The sequence below is a fragment of the Pholcus phalangioides genome, unplaced genomic scaffold (genome assembly GCF_987345545.1).
Source record: "Pholcus phalangioides strain wild (caught in Gottingen) unplaced genomic scaffold, Ppha-v1.0 ptg000011l_1, whole genome shotgun sequence".
In the NCBI taxonomy this organism is placed as follows: Eukaryota; Metazoa; Arthropoda; class Arachnida; order Araneae; family Pholcidae; genus Pholcus; species Pholcus phalangioides.
The window spans coordinates 30377409-30403992 of record NW_028301604.1 but is presented as its reverse complement, the minus strand read 5'-3'; the positions used below and the strand labels follow the sequence as shown (position 1 = coordinate 30403992).

At 36.6% G+C, this 26584-nt stretch overlaps 1 protein-coding gene across 4 annotated transcripts in view; it reads left to right on the top strand.

Moving 5' to 3' along the window:
• The window catches only part of LOC149080327 (bridging integrator 2-like), a 428403-nt gene that overhangs the window by 142246 nt on the left and 259573 nt on the right, over positions 1-26584 (top strand). For all 4 annotated transcript variants that reach the window (XM_089239465.1, XM_089239462.1, XM_089239463.1 and 1 more), the window contains one exon: positions 1232-1317. In XM_089239465.1, coding sequence (XP_089095591.1) covers positions 1232-1317 — 86 coding nt within the window. The remainder of the gene's footprint in view (positions 1-1231; positions 1318-26584) is intronic.

Below are 26584 nucleotides of genomic sequence, written 5' to 3'. Positions count from 1 at the left end.
CAGAGTGCAGGGCCATCTTAATGGCCCCACTGGGTAGTTCAGGTGAATAGGAAGCCTCATGATACTGTGCTCCCCGCATGGGTAAAGGCTGAATGGTCTCTGGAGGCCTTGAGTATTGGTCTTAAAATTTCTCAATATTTAAATCCATAAATTTTCTTCAAAATCGGCATAAGGAATCACCAAGATATCTTATTCTGTTGACTGGTCAAAAATGAACACCCCCATTCGAGGATGATGTGAGAGCCACGCGGATTCACTATCGTAGACCGATGTGTGTGTGTCTTAATAAATCAACACATTTTTAATCAATAGGTTGACAGAACTTCAAATTCTGGTTTTTTTTGAAGGAGTTATAATTGAATGTAATACATACATAATCAATGTAATAAGATTCAGTTTTATGGCCCTTAACATTTTGGTGTGATCCCACCCTTTGCTACTGCCTATGTCCAGCCCTGCGTACATTATGAAATATAATACTGACTAGATTTCATTGCTCGATATAACCTTTGAATCCCCCCCTCATTAGGGGGTTGAATTTTGAAAAAACCATTCTTACGTTATGAAACAAGACATTTGACCAAATTTCATGAATAGAGCCTCAGCGGATTCAGCTCGGTGTGATTTCTCTATATTAAATTTGAACCCCCTTAGGTAAAATTTCGAAAAACCCCTTCTTGTGAGTTTTTACGTCATGAAACAAAACTATTGACAAAATTTGATATTTATAGCTTCAGCAGTTTTGGCTTGGCGATGATGAATCAATCAGGACTTGTTACTATATATATCCTGATTGAAATTGTGTGTGAAAATTACGAGGAATCGAATCCGAGTCAGGCCACGAGGTTAAAAATGCTATACGCATCAAAGCCTTTTTTATTCATGGCAAGCATGACTTCAAAACACAAAGTACAAATAATAAACATCAGTCAGTCTATATATAACGTAAATAATCTGCCCATCCACGCTGCAAAGAATACAACCAATGAAAACATGCTCACTCAGTGCCATATGCAAAATAAAGATACTGTTAGCATCTCAGAGGGAAGAAATAAAAAGGGTAAAAGAAAAATCGTTATTGTTCGACATGAGCAGATGAATAAAAGGTATGTAATCATGGGAAAATAAAATGAGCATTTCTGCTTAACAGTATGATTAATCAAACTGCCCCCTTTCAAAAGTAATATCACTGTAATCATTGTGATTTGTTCTGTTTTTTCATATTTTCCAGGCTAGAGAACAATTGGCTGAAAAACGTAATTTGTATGAAGTGATCAATTCGGAACTGTTACAAGAATTACCTGCTTTACATGACAGGTGAGAGAGCTATAAGATTTTTATTACCCGTACTTATATAGTTTAAATTATGACATGAAGCTTAAGTTCAGTAAGATGAGTTATAAGTATGGATTTCCACTGGCATGGATGGGAAATTACAAGTATAATTTTCACGGATGCCACAGGTGCGGATTTTCTATAGTTTTTTCAGATGGCTGCACTTATCTAAGCAAAATAATATATATACTCTTGATAATATAGAAATGTTTTTTTTCTTCTGGAATTTTTTTTATATGTTCATTTGAGTTTCTTGCGTTATTTTCTTTCAAAATCATTTTGACCTTTAACAACTAGTATAGCAGAATGTTAGGACAGAGTGTCAGTTGAAAAAAACACAGATTTATGTGGAATTCTATTTTCATTTCTATTATTCAATCTCCATACAAGTCTTCAACTTGTACGGAGATAGAAATTTCATTTCCTATCTAGATTTTGATAACATCTAAGAATGAAATTTCCATCTCAATACATGTTTTCAACTTGTAGAATCTAAAGGTAGAGAGCCTAATGTACACCTCCATTCAGAGGTTTTCTGGTTCATTGACCTCTATTTTTTGGTTCCAGCAGCTTAAGACTTTGTTTGAAGATGGGAAGCATAGATTGAATCAAGAATTCGGCAAATGGCCGTCAAATATCATCAATACTTTGTGTGATTTCATGGTACCTGATGCTGATCCTATCAAGAGATTGTGGAGTCAGGCTTAAAAAAACCATCTGCTATTGGTTCTAAAGTAGTGATGATGGATTCATGGTTTAGGTCCAATCCAGATGTGTGCCAGAGACTTATCAATTCAATGTCTTGATGTATAAATCCATGGTCAAGGTCAAAGATGGCCACAGTACAATGTATTTGTATGACATCAGCACACGTTTTCTCATACTGTCCAAGCAAATGCAGATGTAATTTTGCGTTTGCAGAAATTTCCCAATTTTTTTCTATCTGTATTGCTAAGATAGGCTTGGTTTACATACATAACCAGACATACAACACTTACTCTATCAAGTTGTTGTAAATTTGCATGAAAATATTCATGTCATAAACCGTTTCAGTCAGATGTTCTAATTTTTTAAAAAACTTTTCAGGGTGTTAATAATTTTTTGGAACAAAGAGGAAAAAGTAATTTGGTATTTCAGGGTGCATTTAATCTAATTTATGCAATTTTTTGCTCAAGAAGATGAAAATTCAAATTACAACCATAATGTTAATGACTTTCGAACTTGAGCATTTCATAAACAAACTCTTGAATTTTTAGGAATTTGAACTCTTGAATTCTAGTTTTTGAAATAAACATGTAAACTAACACCAAAAAAGAGAAAACGAAAGCAAGTCTAAATATAGTAACTCTTTCTTGAGTATAAGAGAGTTTATTTGAATAACTAATAGACCAGTTTCAAAAAAAAAAAAACTTTTTTCATATTGAAAACAAACATTTTTATTAAAAACCATTAGTTGCATTGGTTTAACATATAAATGTATTTGCATTGAAAACTCAATTTTTTTTTAAACATATAAACTGTATTTTTCTTATCAGACACGTATTTAAATTCATTTCTCAAAATTTTCAGAGAACCGGAAATAAAGAATTTTTGCATATCTGCAGCTGTGTTAGTTTAGGCAGGGGTGGACTTAAGGGGGGTGCGAGAGGTGAAATTGCACTGGTCTGCAAAATTTCAGGGGGCTGCAATTTTGCAATTTTTTCAAAAGAAACGTTTTCCTTTCTCAGCAGATGTTTTGGAAATTTTTGATTAAAATTTAATTTTTTTCCCATTAAACTGTTTAGGGGCTGTTCAAGTATTACGTAAGCAAATTTTTAGAAATTTTTGAACCCCTTCCCCCCACATTGTCAGCAAAATTTTGTCATCACTTCCCCCACCTATTAACGCATATTGGTATTAGAAACTTACGTGGGAGGAGGGGCATAGGGGGCTCGTGCACCTCCCTCCCCCCAAACGAAAAAAAAAAAAATTCTAATGCAAAAAATATTTTTTTTAAATTTAAATTTTGAAAGAAAATACCTTTATATGTTATTATAATCGATTTCTGTTAATTTCAATGCTATTTGAAGGGTAACAACTAAAAATTTTTCTTTAAGAAATGCATTTCGACTCGCCGTTTAAGCCAGATATGGTAAACCCTTGACCCGCGGACACCAAATGTGTCCCTGAAGTTTATCTGATGTGGCTTGCCCCCTCAAACCTAATTTTGTAAAAATGAATTAAGCGGCACATTTACAAATTGCTTAAATGACCAGTGGCACAATTCCAGACCATTTAAGTGGCCTGTGGCATATTTTCAGATCACTGAGGTAGGTCTCAAAGATCACCTATGTAACCCATGACACAGTTACAGAACACTTAAACGATCCGTGGCACATTTAGAGATCTCTTGAGTGACATGTGGCACAGTTTTAGAGCACTTAAGCGGCCCCCAGTGTGGTTCTACATATCTCTCAAGTTACCCACCGAACATTCAAAGATTACTTAAGTTATCCGTGGCATAATTAAGAATCACTTGAGTGATGTGTGGCACAGTTCCAGAGCACTTAAGCGTCCCGGAAACATTTCCAGAGCACTTGAAGGATCCGTGAAACATTTAGAGATCATTAAAGTGGCTCTGTAGGGCAGAGTTTTCCAACGTGAAAGCTTGTGCTCATGTAGGTCTCTTGAGAGTTTTGGGAATACCAATTCCCAGGAAGTCATCTTGACTGTTGTTGTCTGAAGGACATGTGTGCGAGAATATTGTTTGTCTTCTACTGGTCGATTATCCAATATTTTCTCTGAATTATTTTAGAGTAACGGGTACCCGTTCTCAACAGAAATAAAAATAAGAAATTGCTTTAGGTGAAACAGTAACAAGAAAATTTTTCAAGCTACCAGGGTTCCGGGATTTTGGGGTTCCATCCCTTTTGATTCAGCAGAACCCCAAAAAAGCTTTCGTGGAACCCACGGGTTTCGTGGAACACCAGTTGGGAAACCCTGCTGTAAGGGACTTATCAATAGGTAGAATGTTAGTTCAAGGGCTGAACTTTCCCCTTGTCCTTAGTTAAGGAAAGAGGGAAAAATTCTGTACTTTCTGCTTGCCTTTCCTTAACTAAGGAACACTTTGCTTCCTTAGTTAAGGACAAAGGTGGCGCTAGTTAAGGAGTTGGAAGACCCTCTCGTTAAGCTTGAGGACAACCACATTTTCTGTAATGGCGGCGACGATGTGTGCTCCGATGGAAGATATCGTCGATTCAAAAAATTATTTTCGTGTTTTCAGATTCTATTAATGCTTGATATAGGCATTTAAGATGCTGAAAGGAATTTAGGTTAACGAAAAAGTACAGTAAGGCGGCCATGCAAGGAGTTGAAGCCGAGATGAAGACAAGACTTGCTGTAGAGCGGAAGGTAAGTTAACGTGATGAAAAATCAAATTTCTTTTTTTATTTCTCTTAAATTAAATTTCACGCACTTTGCATGTTAATGTGCATTAAATAAGTCGAGGTTTTCGGGAGAAAAAGAAATCCTGCTGATCGCAAGATGATCTATGTATATAAGCTATATATAATCGTTAATAATAAATTCCCTCATTATAGAAATAACATGTATTACAGTAAAAATATATTATGTTTGGCCTATCGATAATGCTACATCTTATATTTGTGTTATTAATGCTTATTTTTGAGCTGTCTTAATGACGTAAATTAGCTCAAGGCTTTCTAAGCCTCATGAAAATGCCAAGGGTATATTTTGGGGGTAAAAGTTGACATGCAAACGTGATACACACACTTGCAATGTGCAAAAACGCTTAAAAATATAATGCATCCTTAAAAAACTACATGCCACCCATTCAGACCCCTCTGCATATTTTTGTTTAAAATGCAGTTTTTAATTGAATGCAAAAGGGGTGCTAAATTCTGTATTAGCATATTTTCCTTAATTTTTGCAGCTTCTACTTGTATCATGATTTTGATTTTTTTTAATGGTTGCATGTATTACATAGCTTATTAAGCACTTTATTAATGTATTGCATGAATAATTAATTTTAATGAGTAAAAATTCAGTTTCGGTATTAATGTTAATATTTTTATACTACAGAATATTGAGAGTTTGATTTATTCTTGAAGAGATGGCAACCAGAGATCTTGTAGGATTTTTGCAAATTTCTATAAAGGTAAGTCTGATTTATGAAAATTTTAATTGAAATTTTCTTATATTTCCGACCATTTATAATTTTGTAACATTGAAATCACATAGGAAATAACATTGTTATGTTAAGTGTAATTTAGTTGGTGGAATAATGTTTATTTTATTTGAGAAGCATGCATTTAGACAATTGAATAAGTGCGGGTACTTTTTGTCATTTTGGGTGAAATGCGTGTGTTTTTAGAATGTAGAATAAAATTAAGAAACGAAATGTTTCATGAATATTTTGACATGAAAAATTTATATTGCCAATTATATGTCTAAACATAATTTCAGTGTTTATGCAAAACAATGTACATGAAATACTACTGCTTATTCAACTGCTTATATCAACTTGTTTTTCACACAGAATGCTGCTATAATATTGTTCTGTGCAATGAACTAGAAGTTTTGAAATACTGTGAAAAATTTTTGAGATATGGCTGTTTATGTGAAAAAACTACATTTCTCATTTAAAAAACTTAATATTTTGAATTCAAAATCATGTAAATCATCAAAAAGTTTCAAAGCTATTGCTCAGATCCTAGTTCATTGCATTGTCATAGCCATATAGAACCCACTGAAAAAAAAGAAGTGATATCTTGTAAAGTTTTGTAAAGATCAAGTTTGGCATAGACAAAAAGCAGTTTCTCAGAAAATGCATCTAAAGATTTCACTAAAAAATAGTTTCACATACACACTTTTAACATTCAGAATTCTTCACATCCATACATCAGACCTTTCTTCGTTTCAAATTTCTCTTTCTTGCTCCTTTTTTTTCTGGCTATTTTTGCCATCAGTGTTACATGGTATCTCAAACATCTCACACACTAAACATCAACCCAGAGTAAATAGTCTCTAGTGCTTCATCAACTGGGATTCCTACGTTTTCAAGTACAGGCAATATGCTTACATAGCCAGAATTAAAAATCAGAATTGCAATATGGGTCTCCAACAGAATTGTTTGCAGTTTGATAAAAGTGCCGTTAGGGTAAATTATCCAAATCACACTTGAAGATTTTGTTGGACCTCTGCATCATATTGTGCAAGCACTTTGAAACAGGGATTGTGCACAGACTCATGTATGTTGGCTTATTATTATATTTATGTTGTTGCTAGAGAGGCTAGAAGTAATTTTTTGTCATTCATGTGGAGCTTTATGATACTTACACCAACTGTCGGGTCCTCTTTCGCATTGCACGTGCATGTTCTTATCACTGCAGCAACAATGAAAAAATGCAGTTGTTTTTTCAGCATAAATTTCCCACATTGCTACGAATAGCAATACCATAGTAATTTTGTAGTTTATCAATAAATTAATCGGTTAATTTTCCTTTACCACTCAGTCCTTTCCATGGTTTTTTTTAGTCAACTTAAACGTGCACCAACCATCTTCTGAACATGACCAATGCATTCCAGTGTAGGAATTTTAGTTTTTCGGGACACAAAAATATTATTCATACGTGTTTGTACATAACACTTTCCAAGACGTGCCAATCATGATAAATTCCCTAGAGAAATATGTATAACGTATATATATATGGTTCAGTAGTATTGTGAAACATCAATAACTCGATACCCTTATAGGGTCAAGAAAAATGTCCACTTAAGCAGGTGTCCAATTAGCAAGGTTTTATTTTACCTCATATTCAATGATTTTTAAAAACTGTATATGTATATATACCTGTGTGTAGTTAAAATATTTCACATTACATTATTTACAAATTCATAAAATCATTTGATCTTCAATTTTCTATGAAAATTTTCTTTATTGTAAATTTCTTGAATTAGGCAGAAAAAGCATATTTTGATTGCCGGGAGATCTTTTATTTCTGAATGAGCAGTGCAATTGTCAAAAATAAGCAAAACTTTCCTCTTCTCACTTGAAACATTTTGGTCTAGCTTTACCAAACATCTCCTGCTCAAAAGTTTCGGAAATCATTCACCTTACCCAAAGATGTGAGAGAGAATCTTTGACACATAAACAAATTGTTGAATAAACGTTGAAAAAAACAATTATTGAAACACAAGTGAGCAATTTTGTAAAATTTTTCGAACTAATCAACAAATGAACAATTTCTGGAAAGTGTGTATTAGGAAAATGTGTGAAGAATGTGTGCAAAGTGCATGTACGGATAAGTGGTAGTACTAGTAGTGTTTCATCACTGTGGATACATTGAAATATTATTGATAACTATTTATAAAATATTTTTTAGGTTCTTTGCTGAAATGAGAGTTATAAAAAGGAAGGCATTACATTCTTGTTGACGATGTAGAACTTGGTGCTCATGAAGTGTACAGATGAATTTCATCCATTAATTTCTCAAGCAAGTTGAACCTTTTTCATTTTCAATTATGGCATTTTTATGACACACACACACACACGCAAAGTTCACAATATTCATTATAATTTTTAGTTTACACCCCCCCCCCCTTCCCCCGTCCATTTCAGGTTAAATTGCTGAATGAAATGACAAGTGATGACCTATCAGTGCTGACTCAAAGTTGTTCATTTTCAACGAGTTTATTGATCAGCACTTAGGCCTATATTCATATACAGCACGATAATATATGTGCAATTGTGCATGTGAAATGCTTTTGATAATACTGTACACACATGTATCTAATAAATTTATTCATGAGCAGTAAATGGGTGTTCTTTGTTTGTGATTGCAATCTGTAATTAAAAACAATGTGTGTGGATGTTACATTATTGCAGTTTTTTTGTTGTAGTGAATTTGGAGTGAGAATCAGTTGGATAGAAAATTCATAACCTTATTGTAATAACCTGTGCACAAATACTACACTATAACATATGTAATTAAATAGTTGATAACTTGTTTGCTATGTTGCAGTACAGTGGGATCTTTCCTAAGAAATCTCTGCGAAATACATTTCCCTGAGTGAGAGATCACTCACCGAAGAATATAGTTTTTTTCCCAACTGAATATTGCAAGGGCTCTAATTGATAAACCTATTAAGTGGGATCCAATGTACTTGGCATTTGTTAAGGAATATGAGAAGTAAGTCCGAATATATCTCTAACATTGACATTAAATTCATAGACTTGGTGAATGTTCAACATATCTTCCCCCTGTCACTAAGCATAGCAAATGCTGCATCAACCTCTAAGTAGTTATGTATGTAATTATGTATGTAATATATTATGTAACTTTTTTTTATCAATATAATTTAGGTATATTGTTGATTCCCTTGAGATTTTACTTTAGGCCAGAATCACACTATAAAAGTGTTTAATAAAAGATATTTTACAAAACTTCAAAAATACAACCAATGGGACTATTGGTTGCATTTTTCAAGTTTTATAAAAGTCATTTTATATAAAACATGAAAAACTCAACCAATAAGCACATGCTCTGCTCGAATGTGACCTATGAGCTTTATTTTTTGGATTTTTTAGTTTTATATATTTAAGAGGAATTTTATCAAACACTTATAGTGTAATACTGGCCTTAGAGGAGATATATCATACCCCTCCCTTATTACACCCTTTTATTAATTACCTCATGCCGCCTGTAAGGTTTTTGCGTCATAAAAGAAACTCAGCATTCTGATATTAAAAAAATCCAAGTAATTGATCTATTTACCCTAACAATCTCTATATTGAAAATTTTTTATGAAAAAAAATTGAATAATTTAAAAATTTAGGTATTTCCATGGGCATTTAATTTTTCTTACATAACCTAGTTAATATTTAAAGAAAATAAAAAATATATAATTTTCAGAAAAAAAATTGTTGCAATTTAAGATATTTAATAAAAAAACCGTCTCTGAAAAAAAACCTACATATTCAGATAAAACGTGCAAATTAATACATATAAAAGTAAGAGCAAATGCGCATGCTAATATTTAAAAAAAATGAGGGAGGGAAAAAATATGCGCGAAAATAATGTAAATAAAGCAATTGTTGCCATTAATGTAGAAGAAATATTGTTTTTTTGATACTTAGTGTAGTTGTAAAATTTTTGCTTTACGTTGATTGGTCAAAGGATGAACTGAACCGAAGAACTGAAAGACCGGTTTTGTCTCTGTAACCCGTCATGTGATCCTGGCTAAGGAGAAGGGGAGAGTGCATCTTGGGACATTGTCCTCCACGCTATCCATAGCGCAGCTCCTTAGTTAAGGACAACAACTTAACGAGCGGTTTTTCAGGACAAGGGGAAAGTTCAGCCCCAGGTGCCCAATAACTATCGAAAGGGTTTTCCGTTTTTGGTGCTCCGAATTAGATGCTATTAAGAATATTTCATATCTTCTTAAAGGGTTGTTGATTACGTAAGCATCATCCAAACCCCCTCCCCCCTTGTCATCAAAAGTCAGCAAATCGGAAACCCCATCGATGCTGACGTAATACTTGAATTGCCCCTTATAGTTTGAAAAGAGGCTTTCAGTTTACCTCCGGAACCTCTGAACTGTCATGTTTCCCTAAGGAGGCTTGAGAATTTCTTCGAAATTTTCCAACACCACCATCTGTATCATTCTCTCATATATTCTAAAAGATAGATATGTAATGTATAAATTCTAAACTTCGACAATTTTTACTACTGAACTACCGAAAACAAAAGGTAAGACGTTTCTCTCTGATTTTTTTCCTCAATCTAATTACTCATTAAGTATTCAAAAATTTAGGATGTAAGCTAGGTTGCTTGGTAGTTCATTCTCTGATAAGACAATGTGTTTGCCTACTATTAAATAAATTGTATCTGAGGTTTAGGCTGATTGCAGTTAGTGTTTTCAATATTTGACAACCTATATATATCAGGGCGTCTTTTGGAATTTGAATATGAATATTTAAATGCTGAGATTGCGATCTTGGATTTTATATGTGGCAAGAAACTCTTGGGTTTTAAACAATAACATTGAAGAGCTCATATACAGCAAGTCCTACATGAAAGCTACGTGAAGCGTTTTCCAAAAATTCGTCATAAAAAAGCGTTGTAGGCTAGAAAAGGCCTTAGGCTGGGATTGCGCTATAAAAGTTTGATAAAATATATTTTATAAAATTTGAAAAATTCCACCAATAAGATCACCGGTTGCATTTGTTCGAATGTAACTGATGGGCTTATTGGTTGCATTTTTCGAGTTTGATAAAAGAACTTTTATCAAAATTTTACACTGTAATGCCAGCCTTAAACGGAAAATTTCAATTAGTGTTAGTAAAAGTTATGATTATGAGAATAAGTCATACTAATCGAGAAAACTTTTTAAGTAGGAACGCTAAGCGAAATATACTGTAGTAATTTTAGATTCATCTACATTTTAAAATACGTACAGTTCTAACGTGTTTCAGGATGTTTTTCTTTATTTTTGGGAATTCCAGTATTTGATTCTTTTACTTCTATTTACTACATTAAGCAAAAACAGCAATAAAAGATTAGAAAAATAATCAAAGTTATCGAATTGCAACATATATTTGATAAAGATGATGAAACGCTTTAAAAGTATGTTACAAATGTATGTCGGTTCAATATGATTCAAGCCACGATGGAGTGTAAGCAGGTAGACCCATGCTAATTACTATTAATCATTTATAAATTTTTCCAAATTTATTGAAATGCAATTGCCTCTCAATGGATTGTGTTTGATTACTGGAGCCTGGAAGTTCTGGCAAAATGCGATAAATGCCTTTTTTTGCCTATTTTCAAGCTTTTCTGTAAAAATGCCTTTTTTGAACTTTTTCTGCCTATTTTAATATACACTGGTGAAATAAATGAAGAGAATTTGCATATTTTATCGAATTTCATGAAAAGAACTGAACTGAATGTAAAACCACTGCTTCTAGACAAAAATGCAAATCTCGTACGTCAAATACGTAAGCGTACACGTGTGTGTAGGCGGAGCCAGTAGAGAAACAGGCTTTATAAGCATGCTTAAGTTAAGACGCATTTCGTTGGCTAGCACACCTCACCGAATTTCTTGGTGTTATTTTGCGGCAATCGGTTAATTTCAAATTGTGATAGTAAAAATGAGTAACCACCAACGTTTAGATGATGGAATGAGGTGGCGAATTGTGGGGAGGCTAGAAGCAAGCCAATCTCAAGTCCAGATTTGTAGAGAGTTCAATTTAACGCCCAGTGTCGTGTGTAACTTATGGGAACAGTTCCAGGATACCGGATCCATTGAGAGAAAGCCTGGGCAAGGTTGTCTAAGAGCCACGACGGCCAGAGAAGATCGCCATTTGTTGATTATAGTGAGGCGTAACAGGAGTGCTACAGCTCTCTCGTGTCTTGTATGCAGCCACAGGAACCTGTGTATCAAGGGTGACTGTTTCCAAAAGACTTCATGAGAGAGGGTTGTTTGCAAGAAGACCTACTGTTTGCGTCCAGCTCACTTCTACGGACAGGAGAATCCGTTTATCATAGTGCAGAGAGCATACAGATTGGAGTATGGATCAATGGGCGACCGTTCTCTTCACTGATGAGTCCCGGTTCAGCCTAAGCACCGATTCTCGCCGTACGCTCATATGGAGAGAACCAGAGACCCGCTACCTACCCTCCAATGTCAATCAACCATTAATGGCAATGAAATCAACCATTATGGCGGAGGAGGTTTAATGGTCTGGGCAGGCATCATGTTGGATGGCCGCACACTTCTCCATGTCTTTGAAAGTGGCACTGTGACTGGTGTGAGGTATGAGGTCTTGGAGCCCTATGTTCGCCTTTTCAGGGGTGCAGTTGGCCCTGAGTTCATTTTAATGGACAATAACCTGAGGCCACATAGAACTCTTCTGCTCGACGATTTTCTAGAGAGTGAGGATATTCGCCGGATACATTGGCCAGCCAGATCTCCAGACCTTAACCCTATAGAGCATGTCTGGGATGCTCTGGGAAGGGCAATTGCAACTCGCAACCCCCCTCCGGGAACCATCCAGGGAATGAAAACAGCGTTGCTGAACGAGTGGGACCAATTGCCACAGGAAATGATAAACTGCCTTATTTCAAGTATGAAATCACGCTGCAAGACCTGTATATCTGTAAGAGGAGACCATACCCCCTATTAACTCATCTATTAACCCATTTTTTTGTTTATTCTGCAACCGCTGTTTCATACCTTCCGACTCCAACGAGTGTTACGCATGATCATGCGTGTGTATTACAATTATTGAATGGTTATTTGTTTTGCATTGTATCAATGTATGTACATATCAAATTTCATTAAAATCGGTACAGTAGTTCTAGAGATAATCGACCAGGTCTGCAAATTATCTTAATTTCTTACACCAGCGTAGCTTTAAGTTGATTGGTGTATTTCAGAGGCCATAATATGTAAAACTTGGAATTTTGAGCATTGAGAAACAAAAGAAATGTTTTTTAAAAAATTTTACAACTCTCAGTATTAATTTTCATCAGAACGTTCTCCCCCTTTCCAGCTCCATTTAAACGTGAATAAGTGATCTGAGAGATAGGGAACTTGGTGTTGCCATGAGTTTTCTTCACTTTGACCGGATGGTGTTAGCTTGGCCTCCAAATCCTGCAGAAAGGTCCGTGGCGGGCCTTTTTGTCAAATGCTTCACATTCCCTAAAGTAGTGAATTTATTGCATGAAAAAACAAAAAAAAGGTAAGAATTGGCCCAACTGGAGCCCTGTCAGCCCCACCCTTGTAGGGACAATAGGTGTTAGATATGGTGTTCCATATGCACCCAGCTCATGCTAGAAAAGCAGAGGAAAATTATAATTTTTTTCTTCTCCACATGCTTCATATTATGTGTCTCGCTCAGTCATTGGATTGCATTGTGTATGTGTAGCTGACTGATGACTGTTCCAAGAGGTTAGTTTAGACACATAAGTTTTTAAAATTTTGTTATAATAAAAATTCACAAAATATCATGCGCTGTTACTCTTTTTTTGAGCCATACCTTGACAACAAAGATGTTGAAAAAACAGATAAGGCCTGGGTAATATTTCCGTGATATTACATACAAGCTATGTAGGAGATATTGGCCAAGGGCTGTAACACCAGAAACAAGGATGGATTCTCTCACACAGGGTATAAGTGCACATTTTGATGCCCCACCCAATAATTTTTCAGGAGTAACAGAATAATTAGGATTCTCACTAGTACAAGGCCTGGGGCACCAGAAACCCCTCTCACTTCCCTAGTTTCTACCCTGAAGAGCTTAGAGTAGGTATTTTGACGATAACAAAGTTCAACTTTGTTATCAACTAACAACTGTTAGAGATTTTTGATTAATTGAAAAATTCAACCCTGAAAGGAAGAAGAATGCGACAGCTCATCAATAAGAGCTGCAATGTGGCAATTGTTATCTCTAATAATTGAACGATGAAATAAAATGATTGTGGACCAAAAAGAAATAAATTTTTCTTCAAAAGTGGGACGTATGGTAAGGGTATTTTGTTGGGTAAAGATTGGCTGTGGCTTTGGACGGATAATAAAAATCAGATTTATCCCAGAGTACCCTAGTCTAGAGCCTTTTTAGCCTCCTAACAGGGTTGTCTTTAGGGGCGGCACATGAAGCTTTTTCACCTGGGCTGCAGGTGAGCTCTAGCCTCCTCTGGTTTTGAATTTGAGTGTTTTTACACCATAAATGCACTGCAAACAACCATGGCTATTTATTTTACATATGTATTTTTCGGGTATTCGATTAATTTGACCAGAATCGCCTTAAGGAGTGTGCGACAGATGTATCACACAGGGCCCCTTGCTTGGAGGAGTCCCGCATATATGGGAATATTTATAAAAAGTAAATTTTTTTTCAACAATAGAACAAGGTAGCTATGTTTGAACTGTAGAAATGATAGTGATTATTAAAGTATCCTTTAAAGTATTATTACAAATAAGCAGGAATCATTCGCAACTCGGAGTCCCACAGACCATTTTCTCTTCTGGCTCTGCGTCTGTTAATGATGGCCCTGGAATTGACCTGAGGGACCTCAAATACTTTATTTTGGGCTTGAAATCAATTTAACTTGGATAATAATGGAGTTATTATTAATCTAATTGAAACAGTAGACGGATTATAAGTGCAATCAAATTTTCAGCTAGTTTTTGGACCCGTATAATACCTTAGTTATTAGTTATTTCTTCCTTCCTTCCATAAATTATGTCTTTTTTAGTACCTATTTCAACCATTTTCAGTGCCTAAACTTCCAGGCTGTACTGATTATCATCTCAACTATCAATGCATTCCGGAAACAATAAAAAAATGAGTGTAATAAAATTAGTTTTCTTTTCTGAACAATTTTTTCTGCTTCAAGATTTAAATTCATAAGTCGAAAAATTTATAAGTTGGGAGAGCGACTGCATACATTTTTTTTGTAGGGGGCCGCAACAATTTTTTTGTACTTGGCCACAAAATTCCTAAGCCTGGCCCTGAGTTTAGTGCAATATCAATCTATAAGTGCAGTGTGTTTTAATGTAGAAAACAAAAATTTCATTTATTGTAGCACTTATGCGTAAATTTATTTCTATAAAATCGCCCATTTTTGGTGGAGAAAAATAATCAAATTTTTATTTTTCTCACTTGATATCTCTAAACTATACTCAGAAGGGGTAAACTGTAAGAGGTTAGTTTTTCGTATACTAAAAATGAAATCCTATAAATCTGATCTATTTGGAATCCCATAAATCTGATCATTTACCAGTAAGCTTAGTTTTTCTTTTATCTGGTTCTGACCCCCAAAATAACGTTACTTAGATGGGTAGGTGGAGGGTAAGATGGTCGGATGATTCGGCGGAAACATTCAGATTAAACTTAGCTGAACTCATTTTGTGTAATGATGCAGTGAGCCTCACTAATATCTTACAAAATTCTGGAATGCAGGCCGAAAAGATCTTATGTCCAAAACCTTTTTCGTAAGCTACACAAAAACTGGCATTACCAATCAACAAAAATACAGAGAAAGCCGAGGTCAATTAAAAAAAACTATGTAAACTGAAGAGGGCAAAATATTTTGAAATGTTGAATGATGTTTTAACCCTCAATAAAGACCCTGAAAATTACTGAGCTATTTTTGGTTCAAAACGCTGATTTTTCAGTAAGCAATATTCAACAAGTTGCCTGGTTTAGACACTACAAATCGCATTTTGATATTGGTGACACTGATAGCACACCTATCGATATGAACTTTGTCAGTGATTCTCAAGCCTCTGTGGTGGATGATGCCATTACTATAAACAAGATCAAGTCAGCAATTGAAGGACTGAAATTGGGTAAATCCCTTGGAGCAGACCTACTGAAAAATGAATTCCTAAATTCCTTAGCAATCAAAGTAAAACAAGCTTGACTACTGTTTATAATAAAATACTGGATGACAGAGTAAGATCCCTGACAAATCATGGAGATAATTTTAAATCCTATCTTGAAAAGAAAGGAGACTCCTCAAACCCTAGTAACTACTGCTCTATTTTGCTTGTTTTGGTTTTTGTTAAATTGCTCACTACTATTTTATCAAAAAGACTAAACTCATGGATGCATATAAGAAATATCATACCCCAAGAACAAGGCGGCTTTAGATTAAAGATACTCGTGTGCAAACCAGATTTTTGGCGTGAACTTCCCAGAGCAGGAGAATGTTTATATGTGTTCTTCGTCTATTTCAAAACTGCATTTGATAGCCTTGATCATGGCATACATTGGAGAGTTATTGCTTCTCTTGGTAGAAGGAAAAAAATTATATTTCTTCTTGTGGACATGTATTGTATTTTGGACAAAAACTGCAGTGAAAATTCACCCCAGTCTCCACAGTGGTGTTCGGCTGAAGGTGGTTTTCTGTGGTTATACCAACTTTGAGGCGTGAATGCGAGCCACTCTCCCTTTTAAAAAGACTCGCCACAGAGCAGGGGCGACTCGAGTTTAACCGCTGTCCGTGTGCAAAGCCTCATGTGCTGCCCTTAAAGATTACCCGGCAGAAGGATGATAGGACAAAAGCCTAGAGGACCGTGACATAAACCTATTTTGTTTTTAGAAGGTACCCGCACACCATTGTATATCAAGAAAATGTGAGTGACTTGTTCCTGCTCTTGCATCCTGTTTTTGAAGAAAATGTTTCGTTTTCACAGTACAATTATTTTTTTTCTTGTCCATAATTATTTTACCATTTTTGATTATGCCAGATAATTCAATCCACAAAACAGCACTTATTTATTAGCTATTATTACTTAAAGTTATATCCTGTAAAGATGATGAGGCAATTTTTATTAAGAAATTAATTTCAAAGTGCGTTTCTGGTGCTCCTGGGACCGGGCAAGTTAGAAGCCGAATTATTTCTTTTGCGTTTGTTTGGCTGTTCTGGAAAAATTACTGTTTGAGAGCACCAAAATGCATACTTGCCACTTGTGATAAAGTGTATTTGTATTTGGCGTATTGTAAAGTGTATTTGTTTCTGATATTACGTTCCTGGACCCTGTCTTTTTCTCAAGTTTGCTCAACATCTCCATTATCAGTGTATATGGCTCAAAATCATGATGTCATGTGAATTTTTACTTTTGGAAACTTCCAAAAAATTTTCTATATAACGAAAGCCTAAGCTGCCGCCCCTTACAACCTGCTGCCAGGGTGCACTGTACCCCTTGCACCCTAAGCCGCCCCTGCCACAGAGAGCAACAGGCCTACATCAGTACAATTATTCAATCATTGCACTTCACTCATAATTAGAAAAATTGATGGCAGCACTACACATAACAAGCATTACACATTAAAAAACTTCACAACACATATGCACACATATTCCAACGTACCAATGTGTTAGAAATTCTGCAGAGGAATGTGGACAAGGTGCATGTGTGGTTTAGTAGTGAAAATTCATACATAATATGGATATACCAAAAATATCATAATTAAGATAGGAGTATTGCAGGGTGACAGTCTATATATTGCCGACCCTCTTCTCTATTTATCTAATAGAGCTCATCAATAGATTGAATAATTCAGATATCCCAGCATTACAGCCATTAAGTTCTACATAGGCATGCACAGAATTTTCTCGGGGGGGGGGGGTCAGATTTTTCCCTTTCTGAGAGGGGTCTACATTTTTTCCTGAAAATTAATACTATAATCTTGGCCGGAGGGGTTAGAACCACCCCCCCCCCCCGCCTTTGCTTATGCCAATGAAGTTCTAATCTTTACTGCTTGATCAGCATCAATGGGTGGTGGGGGGGGTTCCGATTTGCTGACTTTTGATGACAAGGGGGGGGGGAAGGGGGAATTTGGATGACGCTTACATAATCAACCCCCTTTTATGAAGATATTAAATATTCTTAATAGCATGTTATTCGGAGCGCCAAAATCGGAAAAACCTTTCTATAGTTATTGGGCACCTGAACTAACATTCTACCTATTGATAAGTCCCCTACAGCAGGGTTTTCCAACCAGTGTTTTGCAGAAGCCTTGGGTTCCATGAGAGCTTTTTTGGGGTTCCGTGGATTCAAAAGGGACGGAACCCCAAAATCCCGGAACCCTGGTAGCTTCAAAAATTTTCTTGTTACTGTTTCACCTGAAGCATTTTTTTTTTTTTTTCTGTTGAGAATGGGCTCTCTAAAATAATTCAGAGAAAATATTGGATAAATGACCAGTAGAAGACAAACAATATTCTTGTTGGCTCCTTTCTTTCTTTTTATTCTCGCACACAAGTCCTTCAGACAACAACAGTCAAGATGATCTCCTGGAAATTGGTATTCCCAAAACTCTCAAGATCTACATGAGGATTTTTATGAGGGTCTTCCTTCAAAGATTCGGAAGTATTAAATTTTTCCTTTGCATTCTGTGCCCCCACCAGATTCTCCCATGCTACAGATTCGTTACCACTAATGGAACCTTGTTTACACAATGTTCAAGAGGCCACGTCAAAACGTCGCATAAGGGTGAAAATCGTATACTTGAAACTTCTTTGAAAATGACCCCCCCCCCATCCCATAGACCTCACAGAAAATATCGCAAAAATTAAATGGTTTCAATTGCATTTTGTTTGTTATATAATAATTCTTGAGAAAAATTAGCCATAATATTAAATTTTTCAAAACAGTATTATAAATTACTTGAATAACTAATTCGCATTTCATCACCGTTCCTTATTCCTTAAATCCCGAGTATTCTTATATTGTCCTTCTGAAGGTTTGGAAAAAAAAAACCGTAACTTTTCACTTTTTTTGAAAAAGTTTGGTTTTCCATATCTAAGCAAAGCAGATAATAGTTGGACATCGAGTCCAATTCTCTAAAAGTTGCCTAAAAAAAGAAGAACCGAAATAAAGGATATCAGTGTTTCTCAAAGTCTCTCGGGCATCGCCAACCTTTTTCAAGGGTGTCGCGGTAAGCTATCAACATTGCTGATTGCCTGTTCAGTGCTTTAAAAGGATGTTTTTTTCAACTATTCTGAGTAAGGCTGTAACCAGAGAGGAACTTGGGAGTTCTGGTGACCAGGGCACCATACCACAGGGGGTGAAAATTTCACTCTTTAACTTCTCCGCCAACATTAAAAGGGGGGGGGTCTCCTTAATGCATGTTGATCATCAAAGTTTAGGGCTTTTTAGGTGCCAATATGCAATGAAAAACAATTATAGTGATACATTTTTGTAATCCACAATAATTACATCGATTCAATGTATAGAAATGATCATTCTCGGAAGAAGGTCTCGAGAAAGGTATTGACATTTGACCTGAGTTTTTTTTTTTACGATTCTTTTGTTTAATGTTGAAAGAAAAGCGTAAGGGAAATTTCCCACGAATGACCATCATTTGACCAGCATGTTTTTCATTATCCTAAAGTTATGGGCATAACTAGGATAACCATATGAAAAAAACAAAGAAAACGGGCATTTCCATTGATCCATAGCTCATGGAAAAATAATGAATTCAAGATTTAAAAGCTTCAAAGTGAGTTTTTTTAAAAAGCTTGACAAAATTAACATTTTTATTAAAATGATTAAATAACTGAATATTATGGAAAATAATTATGCCCCATAAAATATGGACCATATGGTCACACTATGTGTAATTCACAAATATATATATATATTTTGACATTTTTATCTACTGCAAGTGAGGATTCTTGTTTCGCAGAGGGAATGCAGACTTTTAGGACACCCTGTATATTGAAAAAATATTCAAATTTGTTAGGGTTCCGCGGAATACCCTCGTTACCATCAAGGTTTCAGCGTGGGCTTTCACGTTGGAAAACCCTGCCCTACGGAGCCACTTTAACCCTCTGGCTGCTTATCCCGCGATATCCACGGGCAACTCAAATGTAGCAAAATCTGCTCATCCCGCGTTTTCCGCAGGCATGTGTTTTTCTTCCTTTATTGAGAAGCGCATCCCGTTTTTTCCCCGTTTAACCACTGAAATAAATTATGTACAGTATTAGACGTTTCATTTACGCTTTGGCCAACAGATGTCGTTAGTTGTCCACTAAATTGCGGCATTTGAAGGCACGTGGTATTATCGCTCACACTTCACTTTTTGAGTGAAAAAAATTACAAAATTTTTGAAGTAATTTCGGTCCACAAATTGAGCAGTCAGAGGGTTAATGATCTCTAAATGTTTCACGGATCTTTCAAGTGCTCTGGAAATGTATCCAGGTGCTTAAGTGCTCTGGAACTGTGCCACGGATCACTTAAGTAATGTGGGAATGTTCCGCGGGTAACTTGAGGGATATGTAGAACCGCACAGAGGGGCCGCTTAAGTGCTCTAAAACTGTGCCACATGTCACTCAAGAGATCTCTAAATGTGCCACGGATCGTTTAAGTGTTCTGTAACTGTGTCATGGGTTACATAGGTGATCTTTGAGACCTACCTCAGTGATCTGAAAATATGCCACAGGCCACTTAAATGGTCTGGAATTGTGCCACTGGTCATTTAAGCAATTTGTAAATGTGCCGCTTAATTCATTTTTACAAAATTAGGTTTGAGGGGGCAAGCCACATCAGATAAACTTCAGGGACACATTTGGTGTTTGCGGGTAAAGGGTGTACCATATCTAGCTTAAACGGAGCTTAAACTGGCTTAAGTCGGAATGCATTTCTTAAAGAAAAATTTTGAGTTCTTACCCTTCAAATAGCATTGAAATTAACAGAAATCGATTATAATAACATAAAGGTATTTTCTTTTGAAATTTTAATTTTTTTAAAAGCATTTTTTTTGCATTAAAATTTTTTTTTTTTCGCCTGGGGGGGGAGGGAGTCGCACGAGCCCCCTATGCGCCCCCCTCCCGCGTACGTTTCTGATCCCCCCAATATGCGTTAGGAGGTAAGGTGAAGTGCTGACAAAATTTTGCTGACAAGGGGGGGGGAGGCGGTTAGAGTTTTACTTACTTTTGCTGACAGGGGGGGGGGGGAAAGGGAGTCAAAAATGACTAAAAATTTGTTTACGTAATACTTGAACGGCCCCTGACACAATTTTCAATGATTCATCATGTAGAGGGAATGAGGTGGTTAAAGCAAGCCTTTTTTTATATGTTAACTGGTGGGGATTTTGCCGGGGTTAAACATTCTATTTTAGAGCAATATAGATAGGTAAACATCAGTGTAGAAGCACAAAACCATTCAAATTCAGACATTGGGTAGTCTTCAGATCTGAAGAAAGGGGAATGAAGAAGAAAAAAATAAAAAAATACAGTGGAGAGAGAGAATCCCGTTTACACGACTTTCGAGAGACCAAATTATGGCATAGTTTTTACTTAGCCGTGATTCTCCCATAATTTTTATTTAACTTTCCGATTATGCTTAAAAATAATCTGTATATGAAAAAAACAAAGAAAGGTCATGAGATTATGATTTTTTGATAAATTTTATCCAATGATGACTGTCTTTACTTTAATCTCTCTTCAGGATTCTTACGATTATTTCACAAATGAAAAAAAAGGAAATTAAAAACAAAATTGTAAGATTTTCTGCGAACAATACTGTTTATATATTAACAGATTTATTCTCATTTTATATATTTTTTGCAACTGTCTCCAAAAGTAACTCGGCATATTTAATTTCTTTACAAGTTTCACTTTTTCATAGATCCAGATGTTTTTTGTAAAAATTTTCATTTTATGTTCAAGAGAAAAGGAGAAGGGGGCATTTCTTTTTTCCAGAAATTAAGAAAAGCTGATTCCACACAGCCAGTTAGCAAGCAAGATACCACAACCAAAGGAAATTCTACTGGAAATGAAAGAGCGAACTCATATATTGTACTTGTTTCTCACCAGCAAACCAGTTGCAAATCTTCAGGAATAACACTAGGAAATGAAGCACTAACAAAATGGAAAAAACTCAGAAGGAACATGTAGTATGCGGAGAAGAAGCATGGTCGGCACATCTAGTATAGTTGCCTTTCGACAAATATAAATTATTTTGTTTATGTGTCGCTGCATTTTAATAGTTCTCAAAAACTTACAATAAATAAACCATTTTACAGCCCACTTTAAAGGAGTCATCAGCTTACTGAATGTTTATGTATCCGTTTAGAATCATACAAAAAATTATGGCTTTTCTGGCAATAATGTTTGTAAACATATTAATTTCAGTGACGTCTTTTGCTACCTACAAAAAAAATTTAAATCCTATTGACAGAAATGAAACTTTTATTGAGTTTCTCAGTTCCAGTTGAAATTAAAACGCTGTGTAATTAATGTTGTGCATCTAATAAATTAAATATTTTAACATTAATATGTATAGTTTTATGAGTTTCGGTGAGTATACAATATTTGAAGAGTAATTCAGTCTGTGGTGGTCGAGTGGTTATAGTGCCGGACTCGTGATGCGAGGATCCGGGTTCGAACCCCACAGTGGTGGTCGGCTGAAGTTGGTTTTCTGTGGTTCCCAACTTCAAGGCGCAAATGCGAGCCGATCTCCCCGTTAAAAAAAAGTCTCGCCACAGAGAGCAACAGTCCTACAACGGTAAATCATTCAATCATAACCCTTCACTCATAGTTAGAAAAACTGAGGGCAGATGGCAGCACTACACATAACAAGCATTACACAGAAACAAACTTTACGTCAGGTTGCACTACACGTACACGCACATTCCCGCATGTACCGATTCGTTGGGGGGGGTGCATGTGTGGTGTAGCAGTAGTAGGTGGGGCCTCCAAAAAATGGCTCGGGGATCCATGATGTTCTTAAGTCAGCCACCTCGTTGGGCAATTTGCCTGTTGTGGCGTTGTATTTGTATTTGTATTGAATCTCAAATGTTTGTGAAAATTAGAGAGGTGGGGAAGGAGAGAATGGCATGGCGTCTGTCTTTGGGAGATGTGTTGGTGACTTGTGATGAAGCTAGCCTAGAGTTACTCTCAATTGGGGCCATACAGTAATAACAAACCATAAAAAAATACCAATCAAGATCTGGGGTATTATATGTCAGCGCCTTTTTAAAAGAAGCTGTGTTACGTAAAATGAAATTTTGAAAAACGCTACAATTTTTTAATCAACGCCAACCCTCTCCAATCATGCTGCACACACTCTTGTTTTTGCCTATTTAGTGCATTTTTTGCATACCTTCATGTATCTATTTTTGCAAATGTTATAGGTCTTGCAGGTGACGTTTGTGGTCGTCAGGTGAGGCACTTTAAACCAAGATGTCGTCGAGATAGCAAAATGTGAAGGGTAGACCAGGTAGCACAGTGTCCATAAACATCTGGTACGATGATGCGGCACCTTGCATCTCGAAATTGAAGCAGGCAAATTCATATTTGCCTAAGGGGCATTGCACAATTGCATTTTTGTGTTGATGAGGGCCATATATCGGGATTTGCCTAAATGGGCATTGCACAATTGCATTTTTGTGTTGATGAGGGCCATATATCGGGATTTGAAAATACGCGTGAGTCATATCCAATTTTGAAAAAATTGTGCAGCCGCTATCTAGTTGTTTACATCCTGTATGTGCGGTATGGGGTACAGTTGTGATGTCGTATTGCGATTCAGCATGTGACAGTCACAGGTGAGATGAAAAGAGTTGGGATCTTTCTTTTTCACAACATGGATCGGTGATGCATACTGCGAGTTGCTAGGTTGAATGATACCAAGATCAAGCCATCTGGCCAACTCGTTTTGATGAACTCATACTGTTCAGGAGTGAGCCATCTAGACTAGCATTGCACTGGGGGATTTTCTTGAGTGTTGATGTAATGAAGGACGTCGTGTTTGGGTTTGTCGACTTTCGGGTTGAATGGTCGGGTAAGTGACAGGAATTTTTTCAAAAGCGAGTAAAATTCAGGATTCCCGGACACAGACAAGACAGGTGGGAATTGTAAGTCCACTTGCTTACCTTTTGGTGACATTCCTGATATTGAGTCGATCAACTGATTGTAGCCGATATCCACTGTCAGCTTGTAGTGGTTCAGGAAATCCACACAATCAAGGCATGATTATGATGAAATAAGGAATGAGTATAATTGCTTTGAGAGCATCCACAAGCAACCAAACGGGCTTTGTACCTTTCAATAGAACCATCAACAGTCTGCTTAATCTTGAATACCCATTTCATGGAAATGGCTTTCCAACCTGGAGGAAGTTCAGCTGGAATCAATGTTTGATTATCAGCATGCGATTTCAGTTCCTTGTTAATGGCCCGTTTCCAATGTTCAGCATCCTGGCTGTTCAGAGCTTCAGTTAATGATTCAGGTGTACATTCACACAATGAAGCTAGGAAGGATACAAAATTATCATTGAAGATACGATTGTTCTGTTGTCGTGTATGTTGAGGATAGCAATCAGATCTAATTGGAACATTTGGCAAAACGTCAGGTGTCCTCACATTATGGCAAGAAGAAGACTGTTCTGAATTGCTTTCCAATGATGTTTCAGTCTCTAGAGATGGCTCGAAGATAGTAATGGTTGAAAACTGTGTATCAGCTGCATTTTCAGGCGACGGAAATGGATCATGACTCGGTGAATCCGTTTTGCCAAATGGAAACTGGTTTTCAAAAAAATTCACATCTCTAACAATTTGCACCTCTTCTGTTTGGGGGTTGTAAATGCGATAACCCTTGCTTTTGTCACTGTTAGCCAAGAAGGATACCATCCCAAGCTTTACGATGCAACTTCTTTCTTTTACACTGGGGAATATGAACCATGGCTCGACATCCAAAAATGCGAAGATGCAATATGCTGGGTTTTCGTCCAGACCACAGTACTTGGGGAGTGCGATTTTTCAGAGCTTGTGTAGGACATCGGTTGCGAATGTAGGCAGATGTCAAGACAGCCTCTGCCCAAAACACAATGTCCAAATTAGAGTTGAAAAGCATAGCACGTGCAGCTTCCATCAAAGTGCAGTTTAGGCATTCAGCTCGGGTGTATGTGGCGCAGTTCGCTGATTCAATATTCCAGCATCTTTCAGAAAATTTCCCATTTTTCCAGAGACATATTCTCCACCATTGTCAGAATGTAAGGCTTTGATTTTTCTATCCATCTGGTTTTCCACAAATGTCTGGAATTCAACAAATTTGTCAAAAACTTGATCTTTAGACTTCAGGAAGTATACAAAGTATTTTTATGAGAAATCATCAATGAAAGTAAGAAAATAACGAGCTCCACCTTTTGATGAAATTTGCATGGGGCCACAGAGATCTGAGTGAACACGTTCCAGAAGATTTCCTGCACGTGTCTTGCTTGATTTTGGAAAGGATTGGCGGTGTGATTTTGCACGAACACAAACATCACAATCCTCAAAATCAGATTTTAAATCACATTTGAAATAAAATGATTTTTGCAGCTCTCTTAGGGAACGAAAATTAAGGTGACCCAGTCTCCTGTGCTATATCTGACAGGTGTCTTGCTTCATTGAAGTGGTACAAACAAAGTTTGTTTCATTATCAAGACGATACAGTCCATTCACCTCTGTTGCAGTTGCCAAAACAAATGAGCTGTCAACCATGGGTTTCTCTTTTAATATCTTGCACCCGGTCTCATCAAAGATGACTGATAGCTTAGGCTGACTGTGTACAAGTTTGCTAACACTTAACAAATTCAGCGCGAGCGTAGGCACAGACTTAACATCTTTAGCATGTAGTATTTTGGAAGAGCTGAGCCCTATGGCTACGTCCCTGTGCTCTGTAACTGGCAATTTTTCGCCATTGGCTAGACGGACCTCTTCTTCGGATGATACATCATGTGAAATTGGCAATGAACAACTGAGATGAGTTGATGCACCAGAGTCTATGAACCATTCATGTTTATCAGAGAAAACTGCGGCAGAAAAGACGGAAGAAACAGTTGCCCTAGAAGAAATTTCTTTTTCAGAGCAAACTGCATTAGCAGAACACTTACTTGCAGTTTTCTGGCAATTTTTCCTTTTTGGGTTTGGTTCGATAGCGGTTTCGGAACTTTGGTTGCGTCTTCCAGCAGCAGGCTTTTCACGAATGAAGTCACGATTTCTTGTCCAGATCTGTGAATACCCAGGGCGAGAGGCTTGTAATAGTCTGGTAATTTCGCGAGAATGAAACCACAGATGACGTGGTCGTCCAACGGCTTGCTGACGCTTTCGAGTTGTTCTGCGACGATCGTGAATTTATTCAGGTATTCGTCTACTGTACGGCAATCATGAAAACGAATATCCAGAAAACTCTGATATAGGCCTACCACGCGAACAATACCTTTATCTTCGAAGGTGTCATTGAGCAAGTCCCATGCTTCTTTGGCAGTTTCACATTTCCGCGTGATCGTTCCAGTTGCAGGCTTGAGAGACAAGTTGATTTTCGCGAGAGCTCGGCGATCCAATACGTTGTCGGCTGGTTCGGTTCCCGGCACAATACAACTCCACAAACCACAGTCAATTAGGAAATTTTTCATGGCAAATTTCCAATCGGTGAAATTTTTTTGACCTTCGAGGTGTTTCGATTCCGGCAACATGCCTACAGCAAAACTGGTTGTCACAGTCCTGGAAGTCATAGACATCGAAAGTCTCAGAGTTTCCAATTCCCGCCTCAAGGCTTCGTATTCTTCAGCTGTCGCCATGTTGGAGAAAAAACTAATCGGCATGAGAAAGATTGTTAAAAAACATCGGAACTCGTGGGTTTTTAGTCCCAAAAAAAACTTACGCGGCAGGCTCCATAACCTGTTACGATGAGTCTGTGGAACAATTAAGATATAGTTTTATTGCAGAAACATTACTACAAACTACACAACG